At 48.7% G+C, this 13447-nt stretch overlaps 7 protein-coding genes across 7 annotated transcripts; 5 read left to right on the forward strand and 2 right to left on the reverse strand.

Annotated features, from left to right (window-relative positions):
• Positions 1-566: 566 nt before the first annotated feature.
• Positions 567-1212, forward strand: F5891DRAFT_982683 (uncharacterized protein; the record flags this gene model as incomplete). The annotated part of the gene is made up of 3 exons (XM_041377240.1): positions 567-765; positions 817-915; positions 968-1212. The coding sequence occupies 3 exons, from the start codon at positions 567-569 to the stop codon at positions 1210-1212; spliced, it is 543 nt and encodes a 180-aa protein (XP_041222866.1).
• A 135-nt stretch (positions 1213-1347) lies between these two features.
• F5891DRAFT_982684 (uncharacterized protein) lies at positions 1348-3608 on the reverse strand (the record flags this gene model as incomplete). Its single annotated transcript, XM_041377241.1, has 5 exons — positions 1348-2519; positions 2564-2731; positions 2780-2902; positions 2932-3352; positions 3438-3608. 5 exons carry the CDS (start codon positions 3606-3608, stop codon positions 1348-1350), a joined length of 2055 nt encoding a protein of 684 aa, XP_041222867.1.
• Positions 3609-3784: 176 nt separating this feature from the next.
• F5891DRAFT_982685 (uncharacterized protein) lies at positions 3785-5721 on the forward strand (the record flags this gene model as incomplete). Its single annotated transcript, XM_041377242.1, has 5 exons — positions 3785-4069; positions 4119-4203; positions 4301-4492; positions 4549-5403; positions 5453-5721. 5 exons carry the CDS (start codon positions 3785-3787, stop codon positions 5719-5721), a joined length of 1686 nt encoding a protein of 561 aa, XP_041222868.1.
• A 219-nt stretch (positions 5722-5940) lies between these two features.
• F5891DRAFT_982686 (uncharacterized protein) lies at positions 5941-6986 on the forward strand (the record flags this gene model as incomplete). The annotated part of the gene is made up of 4 exons (XM_041377243.1): positions 5941-6126; positions 6179-6487; positions 6546-6857; positions 6948-6986. 4 exons carry the CDS (start codon positions 5941-5943, stop codon positions 6984-6986), a joined length of 846 nt encoding a protein of 281 aa, XP_041222869.1.
• Positions 6987-7135: 149 nt separating this feature from the next.
• F5891DRAFT_982687 (uncharacterized protein) lies at positions 7136-8548 on the forward strand (the record flags this gene model as incomplete). The annotated part of the gene is made up of 4 exons (XM_041377244.1): positions 7136-7391; positions 7432-7617; positions 7715-7881; positions 7928-8548. 4 exons carry the CDS (start codon positions 7136-7138, stop codon positions 8546-8548), a joined length of 1230 nt encoding a protein of 409 aa, XP_041222870.1.
• Positions 8549-8946: 398 nt separating this feature from the next.
• Positions 8947-10579, reverse strand: F5891DRAFT_1191990 (uncharacterized protein; the record flags this gene model as incomplete). The annotated part of the gene is made up of 6 exons (XM_041367539.1): positions 8947-9170; positions 9217-9324; positions 9374-10045; positions 10099-10152; positions 10208-10259; positions 10316-10579. The coding sequence occupies 6 exons, from the start codon at positions 10577-10579 to the stop codon at positions 8947-8949; spliced, it is 1374 nt and encodes a 457-aa protein (XP_041222871.1).
• A 279-nt stretch (positions 10580-10858) lies between these two features.
• F5891DRAFT_1191991 (uncharacterized protein) lies at positions 10859-13056 on the forward strand (the record flags this gene model as incomplete). Its single annotated transcript, XM_041367540.1, has 6 exons — positions 10859-10996; positions 11057-11710; positions 11775-11846; positions 11898-11942; positions 12015-12339; positions 12383-13056. The coding sequence occupies 6 exons, from the start codon at positions 10859-10861 to the stop codon at positions 13054-13056; spliced, it is 1908 nt and encodes a 635-aa protein (XP_041222872.1).
• Between the last annotated feature and the right edge of the window lie 391 nt (positions 13057-13447).

The following is a 13447-nucleotide window of genomic DNA, read 5'->3' on the forward strand; positions in this document are numbered from 1 at the left end:
GCTGCTGCGACCCATACATTGCGGATGGGAGGATAGTGATACCGAAAGCTCTCAGCAATGAATGTCTCAGTCGGAAGAAAAGTGAGTGGGCATTTGTTGTTGCACTCCCAACTGCGAGGTTCACAGGATGTAATCCAAGCCAGAGGAGAGGTATAAAATCAACCCTTCCTGCCAGGAAGGCCGTGATTCCACGGATGATACGGCTCATTTGTCACACTCTATTGACAATGTTAGTCAACTGAGACATGCGGGAAATCGTTCATACTGAGTCCGGGTGGGATGATCCGGTTGTCCAGGAGACGGCTCTCTCAAAGTCATCGCCGGCCGATCCTTACGACTGCGCATGGGAGGATGATGCTTCGTTGCCAGAAAAAACAACAACAACGGGAGATAGCACCGATATACATATGGATGCGGGCGGCAGGACTTTGCGATGACCACAACTGCCGAGGATATTTCAGGATCCTTCCAACGAACATGGGGACTATAGTGCAAATCGGCACATTGTTCCCACCGATCGGTCTAGGTCGGATTCAATAAATTCATTCAAAGTGGATGACGTTGATATGGAAAACACACTTCCAGACATTCAAAAGGACAGCACCGAGGATCTTTACGATTGTGGGTGGGACGATCCGATGGATAACACAACTATCAAGGAGCAACCGGAAGTGTCTGAGATGAGAGAGGAAATTGATGTCATTGACCTGACATCGCCAGAGGGGAGAGAAGTTATAGACCTTACATCTTTACCTGCCACCTCAAGTAAGTCATATGTGACTTGCTGCATTCTTTGCTAATGTCCGATATATACAGGGTGGTCCTCTTCACCAGCTGATCCCAATGCGTTTGAGGAGGCCGAAGAGTCCATGCGTCGAGCTATCCAACGACTAAATAGCATAGGACATAATGACTGTGAGTATGTTGATCTTGCAGCTCCATCACGCCTGACCTACACATGAGGCAGTCGATCAATATATACACAGCATTGTCACACCAGCGGTCGCACGTGTGCCTGACCCTCGGCTGGCAATCACATTCATGGCAAATCGAAGTTTGTTTGGTGCATACGCAGATGCCAAAGATCGGGTGACCGAACTCGGTGCAGATGTCATTAATATTCACCGTTTGCTCAACATTCACTGCCGGATAATGGACCCACTAGATGCCATGATCACCAGTATAGAGCAGCGGCAGCCTCGCATGCATTGACTCAATTGCAGTATATAATTAGTCCAAATAACTTTCAATGTTGGTGTAAAATGAGCTAGTGAGCAATACAAGGGGGCCGGACATACAAAGAACTCGACCATCTAAGGCGCGGGTGTCATAACACTCCGAAATGCCTTAGGGCTTCACATAATCGTTGTACCGAGAGTTCGGCTTCCGGGAGCGCTTGCCTGCAGCAAGTTGTGAAGTCTTACTCCTCGTCCGTTTGGAGGGTGACCCATTGGTAGCTTCTTCAACCCGTTTCTTCCTTGGCTTCTCCTTAGCCTCTATTGAAGCCACTTTATCCTGTTGAACTCCTTGACATCTTTTCCGTTTAGCAGGAGATCCTTCCAAACATTCTTCGGCAGTCCTTTTCTGCCCTCGAGCTTTTGCGCCGACCACAGCATCTTTGCGCTCACGAGACGATCTACCAGCTTCCGTTGGTAGATCTGCCATCCGCTGCCTTGGTGCAATGGCTTTGCGTGTCACGGCGGATGCCGAACGGTCAGGGTCAGGGCCCTTTTGCACATGCTTCGGAGGGCCGTCTCTTGGCTTCTCAACCGCTGCACCCTTCTTTGATGATCTCATATCAATAGCAGCGGCCTGGATCGGAAATGCACCCTTTTTGCCTCGTGCGGGTTCAACAGACTTTTCACAAATATTTTCCTCAACCTCGCTGTCGGAGTCGTTGCTACCACGGATCAGGACTGGACGACCTCTAAGGTGTTTTGGCACAATCGCCGTTTGGCCACTAGGAATATCATCCTCCGATCCATTGGATTGTTCAGCAAGGGACTCGTCGCTGATTGTTTGTGTGTCGTCAGATTCTTTGTTTGATGGCCTCTTCACCTTATGATTCTTTTGTGCACGACCTGAAGCAGCGGTTCCATGTTGGATGTTCGTTTCCGGCTCTTGTCTGGCCCTTTTTGTCTTCACATTGATACCGGATTGCGATCGTCCTGCTGGAGACTGCTGCCGTGGACGTGCCTGCTTCCTTGGCGGATCTGACATCTCCTTGAGCTTTCTCTTATTCTTTCTCGCTGTTGTCACTGGTACTTCCATGTCTGCAGCTAGCACCATATCCTCTTTATCATTGTCCCACCAACCGATAAATTCCAATACGCGCTCTTCGCGCTCTTCCTGTCGGTTATACCAGAACTGTAGCAGTTCCGTGGCATGGATCTGCCTTAACTTTGAAGGCTCTGCGAGATTGTGTCCTTCCGGAAGGCACTCTGTTGGAATGATCTCGCCGCATCTAGGAATGACATACTTCCATGGGATTGAAATTTTTGGATCCCCACAACATTTTCCTTTTAACAGTGAGATTACTTCCGAGAGGCAAACAGCGACCTACTGTAATGCCAAGTCAAAAATGTGCGCACGACTGCTTTCTTTGTGTCCAGATCCATAGAATCACATGCAGGGAGCACGGGATATCCGTCGTCTCCAACATCAAGGATGTAAGTCTTGTCCTGTCGACCTTTTTTGCGAGTTGCAACTGCATCGCCATCCAAGTTACCATCTAATTTTCGTCAGTCTCCGCTACACGGAAGCCGGTTTAGGACTCTACCAAATGCGCTCTCTGCATATGAATCCCATTCCGGGAGGATGGCATCCCATTTGCGAGTCTTCATGAAAGAGTCGGCACCACCATATTCATTGTTATAGTCGTGACTGCCGGAAATGTGAGAAGCTACTGATTGCATCCATTGGATCACTCACCCGGCACATGAATCTTACCCTCTTCATTTTTCCAAGCTGACACAACAAAGACCCTCATTCCCGCCCGGTTCCACATCTCGGTTGCGAAATGATGAATCATGTCATCACTTTTTTTCCTGGCAATGTCGGACTTGACATCGTCCGGAACACCCTGACAGTTCCATATATCAGCCGTCTCTTTGGCTTCTTTGAGTTCTTCTGGGGACAAGGATGCAATGAGGAGGTTGAGCTGCTTGGTGTAATGGTTGATCATTTCTTTCATCCCTGGCTTAGCTCCAGTCTCGTCTTGTATTGTTTTTAATAGTTCTTTCTTCCGGAGGGTGTCTATAACACTTCTTTCGGTCCATCTCTGCCCCATCTTGATAGGGGGTTTAGCCGGCTTCTTCTTCATTCCTTGGTTTCGGAACCATGTCTCGTAGACCTACCGAACATCAAAGCTTATTTGGTGCTGAAAATGATACAATACTCACCGCTTTGCGATCTTTCAGCAGTCATATACCCATCACTGGAGCCTTTGTCCGAGCCTCAGTTGCAGCTGCTTTCAAGACCTTGTTGCGGTCCGATACCTCAGCCGAGTCCCATTGCTCAATGTAGGACCGCAGGATAGCGACCTCATCTTCATTTAACGCAGGCTGTTTGTTAGATTCAGATTCAGAGCCAGAGTCGTGATCAGACATTATATACTACGGAGGATAGTGATAGGATGTACTGGGGTGTGATGGTGAGTGTGTGTTTGTTAAATGTTTGTAATAAGAGCATTTATGTGCCCTCCCTTCATTTCGGCTATTAAGCGAGCAGAGGTTGCTGCTGTAATTCTACTGTCCTATATTTCACACAACTTCATACCACGTTCATGGGTAAATCTAGGGTAAGGATATTGAGTCCTCCCAGAACAGTTCAGCTGGTCAAATGGAAAGTAAAAAAGACCAGTCGGGGCCGGAAAGGCAAATGGTGTCCGGTGAAACGACACCAGCCAAGTCAATCCGCACAGTCATCTCCAACAAAGTCTCCCACAAAACAAAGCTCCAGTACGACGCTCCCTCAGTACACACCTGACTTCACTTTCCATAATGCAGACTGGAGTGATCATGGCCCTATTGGTTCGCTTAACGTGTTGTTAGCGAAAAAAAAGACCAAGGTATGATACTCTGCGTTCTTCACCCGTTCAAAGCTGACCAGGATCTCAGAGCCCAAACGATTATCTCCGGGAATGGATGGCTCGGAAGGACGATTACCTTCTGAGAGGGATGTCCACTCCCCATCGACAGGAATGTCTTGACTACCAAATGAACGACTCAAATTTTATGAAAATGATCAGAATGAGTTGAGATATATTCTTCCTTACATATCTAATACTAATGCTCTCCAGGTGGTTTCCTATGTCGGAAATATCGAGAAGCAGTGAAGGGAGTGTCCGAAAGCATGACGGCATTTGAGAAGCTGAATGAAACCGCAGATTCTGCCATGGTCGAAGCTTGGGTGGAACAAGATCGAGAAGCACAATTGCATCGAAGCACAGATCCATCGGCAATGGACATATTCGACGTCCAGCTGCAAAAGGGTGAGTCATGGCCGATATACGTCCAATCTGCACCATCAGTGATCAAATGTTCATAGCACCGACCAGGAAACAGCAAGAGTTGGCTTTACTGTCTTCTCGGACCGGTAACGGAGGAGGGCACGCAAAACGCGGTGCTGCTACGTGGATCGCATCCGGTATCACTATAGAAGAGCTGCAAATATCTCTCTTGATCGACATCCGGAGGTTGGGAAAACACTCCACCGAAACGCAGCGCCTGGAGATAGTGAGACGTCGTACAAAGCTGCAAAGTAGGATAGATGAATTTACAACCACGGCAGTCAATCATTTCGGAGAAGACTTTGATCTGGATGACGATATCAGAGATCTCGAGGTTGAATTTATAGATGACTCAGAGGGCGAAGGAGACGTGTTTACCGAGAGTGACCATGATTCCGACCATGTCCCTCAATGCAATTTCTTCCGTCCCGAGAAGGTGGTTATACCTCTCCCATCGAATATTGGCATCAAAAGGTGTACTGTGCTGGGTGTCATCCACCTTGTGGGTCAGGAAGTTGCACTTCGGGAAGGGCAGGCCAATGACACCCTGCAAGCAATCCGAGTTCTGCTAGCTGATAAGGCTGTGCTCTTCCGCACCACAGTTCGTCTGGCCAAATCCCAGGCAAAGTCAACCAGGGCGTGGACTCAGGTACATTCGGTGGAAAGGGTCATCAGACAGCAAACGATGATTTATTCGAAATGCCGGGCGCAACTCGGCAATCTACAAGCTCACAACCTCTTGGAGAAATATCTCCGGATGGAGAGAAGTCATCTCAAAGCTACTGCCGCTGTAGCCGATCCCAATGCTCGGGGACAAAGAAACTCCACGCTTCCGTGGTTCTGGTCTCTTGATGTTCAGGGAGATTCTGTCAGCAGCGATTGGATGAATGAATGTCTGTAACGGTTCACTTATTATGTTAACCCATCAATGACAGGGCACAGTTTACAGGGTTCATTGGCTTCGCACGAAAGCATTGCGTGATCGGTGGTCGGAAGAACTGCTACTGGTTGGCCATGAAATGGGTTGGACTGTGCAGTTCTTCCTGCACAAGGCACGCTCATGGTTATCACGCATCACCCACAACGGCGATCCACTCCCAGAAGGGCACAAATGTTATGCAATTCGGCAGGCCCACATGTACCACGACTTGGCCGAACATGCACGTGCAAGTTTTCTAAAGGCAAATCCAAAGTTCACGATAAATGCTTGATTGTTGAATGTATAGTATTATTAGTTGATCGTAGCATAAATAATATATGTCATTCAGGATGCATTAGATCTACCGGTCCGGGCACAATCATTTGAACAATGGAAATTGTTCATTGTGAATTACATTACCGGATGTGGATTTTGAATCTCCGACAACACATATAAACCAGGAGGTCAGGCCCGGTTGTATCTCCCTACTGTTGTTATCATATCAGAAATCATGACCAACCAGATTCCTGCACTCTCCGAGTCTCGCGTCGGCACGTTGTCCATTTGGGATGCAGCCCATGTGTTCGAATACGCCACCTCCAGATTCACTGCGATCCATATTGCCCAGATGACAAAGCAGAACCCATCAAGCGCTTACCGGCATTCATTTATTCAACACCTGATTTGGGAAGTGGATGTAAGTTCATTTCCAATCCTGTGCGGACCGCTTGACTAATCTGGAGTTCCAGCGGTTTGTGACGCCGTTTGTCGGCATGTGCGCAGCTATGAATATCAATACAAGTATGCCGACATATCTCAGAAATGTTCTCTGGCTTGCTGCTACCTACCAAACAGAAGGTGATCGCGTCAATCTCTTTGAGAACTTCCGGAACTGTCCACATGATGATGCTGGCGATGCAATATCTGGCCATCGCGTTGTTCCAAGATACCGGCACTGTTGGTGGACGGCCGCATTCCATTATTTGCCTATGCAAATGCCTCTGCGGTTCTCGGTAGCCGAGGTGAAGGACCTAACGGCTGAGCACTTCAAACAGCGGGTAAGTGATCCTGAATATACTTCAGTATAGATGCTGATTGTTATGCACAAATAATCAGCCTGCCTTGGGGTTGATGATGCCTGAACCGATCATCCACCCACGCAGTGAGGACCTGCTGCTTCAACAACTTCAAGTGCTCCGGACTGAAGTCGCCCGACTCGGTCTCGACCTTGGCCACCTCCTTGTCAGTAAGCTTGAGGCCACCGGAGCAGCTGTGGATGCAATGAATCGGCTGGAGCAGCCGGTAGACGAGGTCCGTGACGCAATGGCAGCGTCCCATGCAGCCGTGGCCTTATTGGAGCAGGATTACAACAATGGTCGGATAGGAACATCCCCTCGTGGAGATCCATTCCCTGAGTTACATCCCTTTGTACGCTGATGCAGAGCCATTATGTAAATAGTCACGGAAGCGAATTTTATGTGTAGTAAAGTGATTCGTTTGTATGTAAATATTATGTAGCCTATCTCCGGCATCTATGAAAATGTTACAACGGGATGACACGCGCCGTTCCTATACCCCCGGATGCCTTGTGTTTGCTATTAATAATATTGAGGAGTGTGATATTTTACATCATAAAGACAACCGCAGGTTGGACATTATCCGTATAAGATGCTAGCTGTGCTTGCAGGACTTACCGTGCCTCCACCATGATATCCGATGAGTATTGGACTACCTACCATGAAAAACTGGCTGAGAGTGATCTACATACGCACACAACGTCATTCATTCCACAGGATTGGGCTCTGAATGCCGTCGACATAGCAAGCAAATGGGTAGAGCAGCAGTTCGCTGTGCATGTTGCCGGGAGACCTCTTGTTCCTACGCCTCCGGAACTCGATCCTGAAACTGCGCTTGCTTGCGGACACCTAGCCTTTGTGCTGGCGGAAGCATATCAACATCCCAGTGAGTTGAGGCATTGATTATTGCTACTCTGCTCTGACAGATGTAGTCAAATTGGATATCGATATCATTAGGTACAACGAGGCCTTGGCCAAACAGGAGTCAGGGTTGAATGACGCTCGTGAAGAAGCATTGTTGGCAAAGTTTCCTCCTGCCGAACGCATGTTCTTAGATAGCCCATCGGTGGTGATTGACGCTGGTTACCGGATCATTCTATGGTATCTCCCGGGTGCGTTGAATTGGTCTCTGCAGGTGGGCGGAGATTCGTTCAAAGATGACATGACACTGACCAAAGCACGTAAAGCGAGATATGTTCATTGCCACAGTCGGTATGGGGGACTTGTTGAGAAAAAGCATCACCACCAGAAATGAGTCAACTGGCAGGACAAGCAAATGGTGGACCAACAATTCCAACTTCCGCGCAGCCATGGAACCTGGTTTGATTCCCGGGTGCATCAATATTTCTCCCTGCTGGTTCCAACAGGGGCGGGAGGTGAGCACAAGTTTCGCTGTAATCACGTCATCCTGAATGACAGTAGTGTCAAGGCCCACCATCTCGGGATCCCAGGAAAAGGTTCATACCGGAAGTTTCGGGTACCCTTAAAGGCGATAGCAATCTCTCTTCAATTATGGATATGCAGCGGCCGGCTCTCCTGTCATCTGCTGCCCTTCGGGTGATGCATCTGCAATTATACCGGGCCTCGATGTCCACTCATGTTAAACTTGGGCTTTGGGCAGCGGAGCAAGGGCAAGATGAGATGTACCGCTGTTTGCAACATTGGGTGTCGGCATATACCGGTGCCGCTGTTGTATGCAACAGAGACACGCCGGGTCATCGTGATCCCAAATGCCCCCCGGAAGGATTTGACATTCTTACTTCGATCGGAAGCTATGACAATGCAGTCATGAATCTGACAAATTTAGGAATTGATCTAGCTTATAATCCGGGCGTCATGGTCAGCTATTCTGGCCGACTTGTGAGGCACGGCATCCAGGTTAGTGAGGGCGATAGAATTGTATGGGCCTGGTTTATGCGGGATAGCGTGCACAACCATGCTCGAACTCCCTGGACAGAGTATGCAAAGTACAATTTGGCCGACTTCGCTATGTACCACCTTGCCAGATACAATCAGGCTGATTTTGTTCGGTACCGGACATAATCGTACTGAATGTTTATGAATCCCTTTCGTGTACCCGCTATATCCGTATATTTTACAAATGTATAAATTTGAGGATATCACAACGTTGCCGACCATACGATTTCATCATCGGTTGGAATTCCGACATTGCCGTTGTCATAGCTTCCGAGATGGTGCAGTCGGTATGCTTGGTTTGTCAAGCCAAGTTTGCCTCTGATTTATTTGAAATCATTACACCTCCTTCCTGTAATACATATATATATATCCGAGATCGTGATGATCTGCTTACACATGAGGGAACTTGAGCGGTTATTTGGCCCTCTCGGCCTTCATACATACATATGTACACACATGGTGATATAAATATATACTACATTTATTTGTTTCTCGGGATATGATATATTATCTACATGGGCAGGTCACTTTGCACAGTTTGCTATCAGGACATCCAGCTGCGTCATAATGCGGCAGTGGACGTTGAGTAAATGGTGGACAGCTGCAATGTCCTCACCCAGTTCCGCCACTCTGTTTCTTGCCTCCGTGTGAGCCCCTATACTGCCTTGAGTCCCGAAGGAGGTCGGTATCAACATGGGGTCGAGGACATGCTCGGCAGTTGTTGCAATGCCGTTTGCATTGTGATGAACTACCGAAGATGTCAACGGCAGTCGCTCTACAATCTGAACACTTACTATTGTTAGGCCGAATGTCATGCAAGATTCGGATCGCAGACCTCATAGAGTGTTCTGCATGCTCGAAGACATTTGTTTCATTGTCTTCTAGCAACCTCGGCCAATGCTCTACAGAAAATCAGGCATTATGATACAATACATGTATGGAAGCATTTACCTGCTTGCTCACCGGAAGAGGCAAATGCATTCACTGTGTTACTGCCGGTGGCAGTTTGTCTGCTGACTTCCGGGGCAGCCCATCCACAGTCATACGGATCATCCCCTGCCGATCCTCCATCTTCGGATGCTACTATGCCAACATATTCCTCTGTCACATTTGAAGAGGCTTCTGTCGCATTCATATGGTTGTCCCATCCACAGTCGTAGGGATCCGCTGCCGGCTCACCCGATTGCAGGATGGCCTGGTCATCCATCGGATGATCCCACCCACAATCATAGGCATCCGCTGCCGGCTCACCCGATTGCAGGATGGCCTGATCATCCATTGGATGATCCCATCCGCAATCATAGGCATCTTCTGCTGACTCACTCGATTGCAGGATGGCTTGATCATCCATAAGATGATCCCAACCGCAGTCATAAGCATCTTCCGCTGACCCACATGATTGCGGGATGCCTTGATCATCCGTATGACGATCCCACCCACAGTCATAGGGATCTTCCGCTGACTCGGCCGAACTAGGATCATCCCATCCGCAGTCGTAGGAATCGCCATACCTTGTTCCGGGTGCTGTCTCCGCGTAGGTGGAACATTCCCCTCCGGGTAAAGTTACTTGCGGAGTCCGGGCAACATTTCCGGATGTTTGCTGGCATTCCATAGCATACATGTCTTGCACCATTTGTTGAGTGATGAAAGAACCTTTGGGCTAATGGGAGACTCACCGGCCAGCATACTCCCTATCTCGTCGAAGTGGCCGTTGAAACAAAGGTCGTATACTATGATGCATTGTCCGGTGAGTGAAAATCATTGCTCTCGAATGAACGAACTCACCTTGATCCCTTTGTGCGAACAAATCATTAAGCTTTTCGTGGTCGGTAAGAAACTATTTTGTCAAGTCGTATTCTGTTGTTGCACCGTTGTTAGTATTCTGGCAAAGACAAAGCCGTTCTTACTTTTAAACTTCAGATAGTTTTCCAATCCGACAACTCCTTTCATCCTGGGTTTCCTCGACAATGCAGGAGGAGTCCACAACTCCAATGGGACGTAAGAGACCAACCAGTCGATCAGACCCTTATCAGAAGCACGCCCTAGCGCTACCGGACCGTCTTCGCTGGCATCGCTGCTGTAGGTAGAGCAGGTGGAGGCGATATCGCCAAGATATGGCTCTTCGGGAGTAAGAAACCTAACTTTTTTGAAGGTCATGATGGTCTGGTTCGATGAAGGGAGTCGATGATGATTGCAATACAAATCGACTGGTGCCACTGTGGTAACTCAATGTAGTGGAACAATGGTAGATGTGGCATACTATTACGTCATAATGAAATCCATGGGTCGTGCATCAACAGCACTCGGAAAGAGCCACAACCGACTCATGAATATAAATCCCGACCCGTGTGCAAGTTTTTCAAAGTCCACTTTTTGTTCCTTCCATTATACCATAACACCTGTTAACCTACAACATTTTATTTTTTTAATTTCATCATGACACCTGCTGATACAGCTAACGAAGCGCTGGATACTACGCTGGCGGCCGTGCAATTGCTGATCAAGCGGTGCACGTTGTTGGAGTCTGGCTATCCAGAGGCCCTCAGAATCTCGGATGAGATTGCCAGACGCGTGGTGAGTACTTTTTCTTGCTCGCACTTCATTATCTCATCGATATTAACACATTCGCCGTAGGCGAAAGACTTAAAACTTCATGGAGGGAATGCGACATCCTTTTCCCCGCAGCTACTGTCATGCACTGCCGTTGTGCGAGAGTGCTCAAAGGCTGGCACTTTTCAGACAATGCCGGATTGGACATCCATGATAGACAATGATCCGAGAATCAAGGGTCACCCGCGGTTCAACAAGACGCTAAACTACCGCTCTCGTGCAGCAGATGAGATTCCCATTCTTTTGGATTCTGAACTGGTGACATCGTCCGGAACTCATGCGGCCGTCCATTTTGCACCGTTGGCCATAGCGCCTCCACCCACCTTGTCTCCTCTTCCCATAGATAGGGCCTTTGTCAATAGTCCTTCGCAGGCAATTGCACCGCCGTCGCCTTCTCCCACCTCAATGGCGCTGGAACCTCTGACCCCGCTTCCCGTGTCTGCAGTTTCTATCCCCTCCAAATATAACCTATTTGTGCCAGGGACAAAGAACGCTAAGACAGCACCAAAGGCCGGAAACAGGAAGAAGAGGAAGGCGGAAGATAACGGCGCGGAAGAGGTGAAATTGGGGAACATACCGAATGCTCCATCTCGGTTGGGCAAGTCGAGTCAGAAGAGAAGCAAGCATGTATCGGGTGACGACCGGAATGAGCATACTGACATCGCCTCTGTCATAGAGGTAAGTCCCGTTATCCTAGCTCAGGCACTGGTGACCCACCATTCTTATTGTTCCCTCCGATAAGAATGTGGCACCGGAACGTTCAGATTCGACCAAGATGGCTGATGAGAGAGGTTTCTGGGATGCAGAGACCAGGGTGTGTTAACTCCATTCCACCTACCACCGATTCTGACTTTGATATTGACAGCCCGTTGAATGGGGTAGGGATTCTGCTATCGCCACGGCAGCAGAGGTAAGCCAGTGAGTTTGTGCATACCAATCTTAGCTAAAACATGCAAAGTTTTCCGTTTGTCACCACCCGCAGAAGTGTGATAAGTGTAGCAAATCGGGGGTGGCCTGTCTTGTCCTTCCGGACAAGAAATTCAGATGCATTCGACTTGCCTGCGCTAATTGTGATGAAATGAAGGTCACATGTGCAATCAACGGAGTTGGTGTCCAGGAGAGAATGCAAGCAAAAGCCAAGGCCATGGCAGCCGAGGCAGTTGCCAATCCTACCAGACGCTCCAAGTCGCGTGCTCCGAAGTCCCGAGTTATTAACAAGACGGTGGTTAATACTAGGTCCCGGAAGATGCCCATGCCGCCCAATCGGTCATTGTCTGTAGTTGAGGACGATATAGTAGAACATGAAGGTGAGTGTTGCCGTGGCACTGATGGTACAGAAAACTTAAGCAGCTTCAGATTTGGCCTTGGCGGGTGAGCCGAAGTACATGGATGTCGCGCCGGCTCAAGCAGAGGTTCTGCCAATCCCAACAATGGGCTCATGCGTGTCCGTCGAGCCCCAAGGACAATCAGTAGCACTCGTGAATCCTGTGGAATGTGAGCCAACTGCAAGGGACATCCTGCAGAGCATTCAAGACCTGGGCAGGCGACTTGATGGTCTCGCTACTAATGACAGGGTCGATAATTTGGAAGAACGACTCGATTCGGTGGAAGAGGTGGTTGGGCGGCGGTTGGACGTACTGGAGCGAAAACTCAGATACTCGGATTCGGAATGGAAAGCAACATCGTCATCGCTCAGACATTTAACCATGTCCCTTCGGGATCATATGGATGATCTGACCGCACACCGTCCTCGGATCGACACCACTGCGTATGCTCCCCCTCACCATGGGAATGTGCACCTTCCGGCTTGGCTAGCTAATCACGATGACGATCCTAACATCTCTGCCATCGGTAGACAGTGGACTCACGCATGGGATGCGTCCGTTTTGACTGGTGTCCACGGCCATGTCGGGACTTCTGCATCTGCTGCACACATCGCCGAAACTCCGGATCCTGCAGTTTTGCCGGTCGATGCGGATGCATGCGTTGAGCTCTGCAGTGAACTTTCAACTATATCCGATTGATAGGTATCGGATCCTGACACTCATAATTGTATTACTGTCTTTACTTGTTTTCATTACATACTGTTGCACATATTACAGTGACCTATTTCCGTATAATACGAGGGAACGGACGTGCATAATATCCCGTATGATATGGGCCAGCGGACCATGGGCCCATGATCAAAATATCCTCGACTATGACGGATGGGCCGGGAGGCAAATTATTCCCGATGGAGGCGGGTGGGCCCATGCAGGGGATATATAGAGTAGATGAGTGGGCCGATGTACATGAATATTAGGTAGACGGGTGGGCCGAGGTAGTTGGATATTATGCAGATGGATATATTAAGGTAGATGTGTATGAGATAGATGGGTAGGTACTTGTTATCACATTCACGGGTGGGCCCAGACA

Source organism: Suillus fuscotomentosus (assembly GCF_016647785.1).
Source record: "Suillus fuscotomentosus strain FC203 chromosome Unknown F5891scaffold_47, whole genome shotgun sequence".
In the NCBI taxonomy this organism is placed as follows: domain Eukaryota; kingdom Fungi; phylum Basidiomycota; class Agaricomycetes; order Boletales; family Suillaceae; genus Suillus; species Suillus fuscotomentosus.